Source organism: Olea europaea, chromosome 21 (genome assembly GCF_002742605.1).
Source record: "Olea europaea var. sylvestris chromosome 21, O_europaea_v1, whole genome shotgun sequence".
Lineage (NCBI taxonomy): Eukaryota > Viridiplantae > Streptophyta > Magnoliopsida > Lamiales > Oleaceae > Olea > Olea europaea.
The window spans coordinates 3,889,141-3,897,520 of record NC_036257.1 but is presented as its reverse complement, the minus strand read 5'-3'; the positions used below and the strand labels follow the sequence as shown (position 1 = coordinate 3,897,520).

At 34.5% G+C, this 8,380-nt stretch overlaps 2 protein-coding genes across 2 annotated transcripts; both read right to left on the bottom strand.

Moving 5' to 3' along the window:
* Positions 1-1,382: 1,382 nt before the first annotated feature.
* Positions 1,383-6,769, bottom strand: LOC111370016. The gene is made up of 5 exons (XM_022991730.1): positions 6,187-6,769; positions 5,622-5,994; positions 4,469-4,529; positions 1,684-1,755; positions 1,383-1,583 (listed from the first exon to the last, which is right to left on the bottom strand). Exons 1-5 carry the CDS (start codon positions 6,767-6,769, stop codon positions 1,383-1,385), a joined length of 1,290 nt encoding a protein of 429 aa, XP_022847498.1.
* Positions 6,766-7,264, bottom strand: LOC111370015. The gene is made up of 2 exons (XM_022991729.1): positions 7,225-7,264; positions 6,766-7,109 (listed from the first exon to the last, which is right to left on the bottom strand). Exons 1-2 carry the CDS (start codon positions 7,262-7,264, stop codon positions 6,766-6,768), a joined length of 384 nt encoding a protein of 127 aa, XP_022847497.1.
* Between the last annotated feature and the right edge of the window lie 1,116 nt (positions 7,265-8,380).

Genomic DNA, 8,380 nt, shown 5'->3' with positions numbered 1-8,380 from the left:
CACTCCCCTCCATGGGCTTTGTTGCACTTTGGGCATCGTGGAGTAACTTTATTTGGTTTACTTGACCTTGATCCTAATCCTATATTGGACTTCTTAAATTGTTCAAATCCCTTCCCTTTATTCGATCCATTCCACTTTCGTTTCCCATATGACTCATTATTCTTCTCAGTCATCCGATCCATTTCTAGACGATCAGAAATTGACTACACTCGTTGAAGCACTTCACTATATATGGTCGTATGGTGAGATGCCATGATTCCTCCAATCTCTAGACGCAGGCCTAATTCGAACCTCCTAGCCTTCTTTGGCTCGGTATCGACAAGATGTGTAGCATACCTAGAAAGTTGTTCAAACTTCCTTTCATACTCATCAAGCGACATATTTCCTTGTTTCAGTTGTAGAAACTCTGCCTCTCTCCGATCCCTCAGTGATTGGAGAAAGTATTTTGTCATTACCTCTTCCTTGAACAGTGCTCAAGTCATAGCACATTGTTGCGCTTCCGTTCTAATGCACGAAGCAGACTCCCACCAGTGGCCTGCTGCTCCGCCCAGCATAAACTCGGCACATGATACCTTTTGTGCATCAGTGCATGCCATGTGTTTGTAGATTCATTCTAGCCCTCTTAACCACTCCTCGACTGCCAAAGGGTCTGCCTTGCCATCAAAAGAAGGATGTTTAAAACGGCGAAACTGCTCCACAATTGAACTTGTGTTGTTAGCATTTGCTGGTCCATTCTGAGGAGCTGGTGCGGGTGCTTGATCCCTACCAAGGTCATGTACTACCCTCATCAGATCCCTAAACATAGTTGTTTGATCTTGTTGTCCTGCCATTTCCTTTAAATTAACAAAATAAATTTTATCTTAAGAATATTGGACAACACAGTAGCTCAAAGGAAATTATTATTATTATTTTTTATTTCCAATAACATAAAGGAAAAGATATCACAGTACTGAAGAAATGGAATCTAAATTTCTAATCCCTATAAATTCTGCGAATCTACTTTAACGGAGCTTCATCTTCAGAGGAGTCTTCTGCTTCAGGCCCGGACTCTACGTCTATCTCAACCAGTGGCTCAGGTTCATGCTCATGATCGTTCTCTAACTCCAGCCCAAAGTCATCCTCATGTTCCCATTCGGGATCTTCCTCTGGGTTCGACTCAATTTTAGGTTCTGGCTCGAGGTCTGGCTCTGGCTCATCATCGAGCTCGTTCCCTACCTCCAGTTGGCATTCTAAACTTTCACTCCACCTATCTAGAAGGGTCTGACAATATACATCAAACTCAATCGTGTTTGGATGCTTTGGGGGGTTACCTTCCAACATTTCATTCCTAACCATAACTCCCATGTCTCCCCATTGAAGTGGAAGTCAGTGTACGAGATTATTCACAGCCTCAATATGCGTGTGATCTCTAGTCCTGCCTCCACAGCTGCCATACATTTTTCATAGATGTCTTGCACGTGTTCGACAAGTGGACGAGTCGGGTCAGTCACGAAATTCTCATAAGACTGAATGATGGACCTACGGTTCAACGCTGCTCTATAAGCCGTGGCCTTTCTAGTGGTCTGATAAATTCTAACCATTGTCTGTAACACAAGGTTCCAATTATATTTATTTTTGTAGTGATATCAAAGTACATGTTATGCTCTTGTGATTTTAATAGAATTTTTTTTTTTATCAATATACCTTCATGTATAATAGCATGCATAACATATTTCTTTCTAGACGTTCATTTATAATCATTTCATAGAATTCAAGCTTAAATGATACATAAAGTCATGCTTGAAAATAAAATGAAACTTAATATTTTCCCATACCCTGAGTCCGTCGGACAGTAGTAGATTGACGAGCGTTAAATGCCATGGGTCTTATTTTAACACTCATTTAATAAAATCTCATAATGTATAAAACAAAATAAAATAGCAACTAGACACTTATTGGCAGGTAACTAACAAAATATTAATAATCATTTTCTTTAAAATTATGAAACAGTAACCCATGCATGTAACAAAGTTCAACGGTGGTCATGCTCATACCATCATTTCATTTTATTTTATTTTTGCAAGAATTTACTCAATATAAAAGTCTTTCGATGGCCTGCCATATTGTAAGTATATTTCATTTAAACGTGATGGCTATCATATTAACTATTTTAAGTTGGCAACTGAGGTATTCAGCAAGTATTTTATCCAATCATTTCATGAACAAAAATACGTTCAAATATTTAAATGGACAGTATAGAATCTATAACATAAGAATCTACGAATCACCAATTTCCAAGATACTAAAAATAAAGTAAAATAATGAGATTTTTTTTTTCAGACCATTAAGTCGTCAAAATAAATTAAATTATCATTCAAAAGGAAAATTTTATACAGGTAAATCACATAACATGATTAAGAATATATATACCATTTTTTTCTAAAATAAATGGCAAGTCTACAGAATCGGCTAAAATCGAGCTCTGATACCATTCTGTAACGCCCTGAACTCTTTTTTCTATATTATTATATTATTTTTAAATTAAAATAAGCTCGAGGTGCTACCAAAATTTTTGTCTATCTAATTTAAGCGGAAATATATCGAAAATACTTGATTTGAAATTATTAATTTAAAGTTTAACATAACATGTCAAATGCTCGAATCGTAAAACATATTAAATAACATACATAAAAATTTGCGTAAAGTTATTCTTCAAATAAAAATGGACAAATTATTCTTTTCTAGGAAATTTACGTGATGACCACATAAGCATCGCTCGATCAATCTTCCACGCGTCCACACGACCCGATCTAATCTGAAAAGTATTGTAAGAGTGAGTATTTCGAAAATACTCAGTAAAAATATGTGCATATTCTTATAACATGATATTTATATAATATGACATAACATACCGACATGTCTTAAATTTAGAGCAAACTGGTCGCGATTCCAATAGCTCAAGGGATTTCTTAAGAATTCCCATATCCCGTAGGATTTAATTTCTTTTCTTTGACCTGACGGTCCATCTCGGAGGATTTAACATAGCATTCGACCCGAAGGCCTCATAGTATCTCATGCCAGAATTTACGTACATATCAAGGAATAAGAATTTATCACTTGCACCATGCATTCTTACCCCAATTTGATATCCAAGAATTTACTTGAAATTGACTTTGTGAAAAGATATATATATTATACCTTATTAAATTCTAAAAATATTAGTGGTGTGGGGTGTACAATATAATATTGTTGTAGAATATAATTTTCATCTCAAATACACCTATTTATATATTCCACACACGTAACTTACGTAACATCAAAAGGCATTTCACGTTAATGGAATAATAATGGAGTTAAACCACCATAAGTGGACGTTTATGATTACGGTTACAAATTGAAAAGCCACCTGATCATTAATTGAGGATTAATGTAATTAAACAACTAGGATTTAATAGCATGCATAACATATTTCTTTCTAGACATTCATTTATAATCATTTCATAGAATTCAAGCTTAAATTATACATAAAGTCATGCTTGAAAATAAAATGAAACTTATTATTTTCTCCATACCCTGAGTCCGTCGGACGGTAGTAGATTGACGAGCGTTAAATGCCATGGGTCTTATTTTAACACTTGTTTAATAAAATCTCATAATGTATAAAACAAAATAAAATAGCAACTAGACACTTATTGGCAGGTAACTAACAAAATATTAATAATCATTTTCTTTAAAATTATGAAACAGTAACCCATGCATGTAACAAAGTTCAATGGTGGTCATGCTCATACCATCATTTCATTTTTTTTTTTTTTTGCAAGAATTTACTCAATATAAAAGTCTTTCGATGGCCCGCCATATTGTAAGTATATTTCATTTAAACGTGATGGCTGTCATATTAACTATTTTAAGTTGGCAACTGAGGTATTCAGCAAGTATTTTATCAAATCATTTCATGAACAGAATTACGTTCAAATATTTAAATGGACAGTATAGAATCTATAACATAAGAATCTACGAATCACCAATTTCCAAGATACTAAAAATAAAGTAAAATAATGAGATTTTTTTTTTCAGACCATTAAGCTGTCAAAATAAATTAAATTATCATTCAAAAGGAAAATTTTATACACGTAAATCACATAACATGATTAAGAATATATATACCATTTTTTTCTAAAATAAATGACGAGTCTACAGAATTGGCTAAACTCGGGCTCTAATACCATTCAATAACATCCCGAACTCTTTTTCATATTATTATATTTTTTTAAAATTAAAATAAGCTCGAGGTGCTACCAAAACTTATCTCTATCTAATTTAAGCGGAAATATATCGAAAATACTTGATTTGAAATTATTAATTTAAAATTTAACATAACATGTCAAATGCTCGAACCGTAAAACATATTAAATAACATACATAAAAATTTATGTAAAGTTATTCTTCAAATAAAAATGGACAAATTATTCTTTTCTAGGAAATTTACGTGATGACCACGTAAGCATCGCTCGATCAATCTTCTACGCGTCCACACGACCCGATCTAATCTGAAAAGTATTGTAAGAGTGAGTATTTTGAAAATACTCAGTAAAAATACGTGCATATTCTTATAACATGATATTAATGTAATATGACATAACATACCGACATGTCTTAAATTTAGAGCAAACTGGTCGCGATTCCAATAGCTCAAGGAATTTCTTAAGAATCCCCATATCCCGTAAGATTTAATTATATTGACCCAAAGGTCCATCCCGTAGGATTTAACTTCTTTTTTTTTATCTGACGGTCCATCCCGAAGGATTTAACATATAATTTGACCCGAAGGCCTTGTAGTATTTCATGCCAAATTTACATAAATATCAAGAATAAGAATTTACCACTTGCACCATGTATTCTTACCCAAAAAAAAATAGTATGAAAAAATTAGTTGGAGAATGATATAGAATGTAAAATTCCTTCAATAGTATATGAACGTGTATTCTCAAAGTAACAAAGTCTCGCCTATATATATTATGATAGACGGCAACTCAATCAACCGTAACTCCCTTTAAGTTAAAGCATGAAATTATGAGGGAATTTAATTAATTTATTATAAGTTAATGGGTTAATGAGGTTTAATTAATTTAATTATATTAACTTCCAATTCATTTACGTTGCAACTTTCAACTTCTAGAATATTATATTATATTATATTATATATATATATATATATATATATATAATAAATAATATAGAATTTAGAATATTTTTCTTCATATCAAGATAACTCGAATATGACTAGTCGAAAATTATTTCTTCTTGAGCCAATTTATGTTATTTAACACGAGCTACAATGAGTATAATATCGATATATTTTTAATAACTTTTAAAATACTTAAATATTCGATCCAAATAAGTTACGATAAATTAAAAATATACGTTTGCAAAATAAACCATTTATGCAAATAAGTGGGACGTGTTTATCACTTCAACTTTTCGACTTCAGTGTGACGACAGTGTTGGACATGGATTATTTTATTTGCTAAATTACCAGTCCACGTGGAAAAAAAATTTAAATTTCGGAGTGTTACATCCTTACCCCCTTAAAATAATTTCGTCCTCGAAATTACCTTATTTAGCCGAATAACTCTAGATACTTGGCTTTTATTTCTTCTTCTTTTTCCCAAGTAGCCCCTTCGACTCCATGATTTTTCCATTGAACTTTAACTAAAGCAATTTCTTTATTCCTTAATGCATGTGTTTTCCTTTCGACAATCTCCAAAGGAGTCTCTTCATATGTTAGATGTTTTTGTACCTCCAATGAGTCATAACTTATCACATGTTCAGAATCATGCACATACTTTCTAAGCATCGACACGTGGAATACATTATGTACTACTGATAGTCTAGGTGGCAATGCTAGACGGTACGCCACATTCCCAATTCTATCTAGAATTTCAAAAGGACCTATGAATCGAGGTCTCAACTTTCCCTTCTTGCCAAATCTAAGAACTCCTTTTATGGGTGCCACTTTTAGAAACACTTTCTCACCAACTTCAAATTCTATCTATTTTCTCCGCTGATCTGCATAGCTCTTCTATCTATCTTGAGCAGACTTTATTCTATCCCTAATTTTATTAATTACTTGCACTGTCCTTGCAATAATCTCTGGACCCAAAATTCATTTTTCTCCTACTTCATCCGAATGAACTAGGGATCTACATCTTCTACCATAGAGAGCTTCATAAGGAGCCATGCCAATAGTAGTTTGGAAGCTATTATTGTATGCAAACTCCACTAATGATAGATGTGACTCCCAACTACCTCCCAAATCCAAGACACATGCTCGGAGCATGTCTTCTAAGATTTGAATAGTCCTTTCAGACTGTCCATCAGATTGAGGATGGTAGGCAGTGCTGAAATTTAACGTTGTCCCCATAGCTCCCTGCATGCTCTTCCAAAATTTAGAAGTAAATCTTGGGTCTCGATCTGAGACGATGGATGTTGGAATTCCATGCAGCCTGACAATTTCCTTAACATATAATTGAGCAAATTGATCCATACTACAATTCATTCTTATTGGAAGGAAATGAGCAAACTTTGTCAACCTATCTACAATTACCCAGATGGCATCGTGTCCTTCCATTGACTTCAAAAAACCTACTACAAAATCCATGGCTATTTTCTCCCATTTCCACTCTGGAATTTCCAATGGATTTAATGGTCCTGATGGCTTTTGATGTTTTGCTTTAACTTGCTGACATATAATACACTTCTCAACAAAGAGACTAATCTCCCTTTTCATATTCCGCCATCAAAAGGTATTTTCCATCGAACTTTAACTAAAGCAATTTCTTTATTCCTTAATGCATGTGTTTTCCTTTCGACAATCTCCAAAGGAGTCTCTTCATATGTTAGATGTTTTTGTACCTCCAATGAGTCATAACTTATCACATGTTCAGAATCATGCACATACTTTCTAAGCATCGACACGTGGAATACATTATGTACTACTGATAGTCTAGGTGGCAATGCTAGACGGTACGCCACATTCCCAATTCTATCTAGAATTTCAAAAGGACCTATGAATCGAGGTCTCAACTTTCCCTTCTTGCCAAATCTAAGAACTCCTTTTATGGGTGCCACTTTTAGAAACACTTTCTCACCAACTTCAAATTCTATCTATTTTCTCCGCTGATCTGCATAGCTCTTCTATCTATCTTGAGCAGACTTTATTCTATCCCTAATTTTATTAATTACTTGCACTGTCCTTGCAATAATCTCTGGACCCAAAATTCATTTTTCTCCTACTTCATCCGAATGAACTAGGGATCTACATCTTCTACCATAGAGAGCTTCATAAGGAGCCATGCCAATAGTAGTTTGGAAGCTATTATTGTATGCAAACTCCACTAATGATAGATGTGACTCCCAACTACCTCCCAAATCCAAGACACATGCTCGGAGCATGTCTTCTAAGATTTGAATAGTCCTTTCAGACTGTCCATCAGATTGAGGATGGTAGGCAGTGCTGAAATTTAACGTTGTCCCCATAGCTCCCTGCATGCTCTTCCAAAATTTAGAAGTAAATCTTGGGTCTCGATCTGAGACGATGGATGTTGGAATTCCATGCAGCCTGACAATTTCCTTAACATATAATTGAGCAAATTGATCCATACTACAATTCATTCTTATTGGAAGGAAATGAGCAAACTTTGTCAACCTATCTACAATTACCCAGATGGCATCGTGTCCTTCCATTGACTTCAAAAAACCTACTACAAAATCCATGGCTATTTTCTCCCATTTCCACTCTGGAATTTCCAATGGATTTAATGGTCCTGATGGCCTTTGATGTTCTGCTTTAACTTACTGACATACAATACACTTTTCAACAGAGAGACCAATCCCCCTTTTCATATTTCGCCACCAAAAGGTATCGCGGAGGTCTCGATACATTTTAGTACCACCGGGATGTGCAGCATACGGGGCATAGTGAGCTTCCTCTAATATTTCTTTTCTTATCCCTTCATCCTTCGGTACACATAATCTTTCCTCGAACATCAAAGCATTGTCATCCGCTATTACAAAGCCTTTTCTCTTAGTCGTACCAACTTCCGTCGTGATTTTTCTCAAGAATGGATCATTGTCTTGAGCATCCTTGATTCGTTCCCGAAGGGTAGGTTGTATCTTAAATGCTGAAATTTTTGCAGTAACTTGAGTTGGTGGAATGACAACTTTCAATTTCAATTTATCAAGCTCCTTTATCAATTGTACTTAATCTGTGGGTAAAGCTGCCAGTTGTCCTACTGTCTTCCTACTAAGGGCATCTGCGACTTCATTAGCTTTACCCGGATGGTAATAAATAGTGCAATCATAATCCTTAACTAACTCTAGCCACCTTCTCTGTCTCATA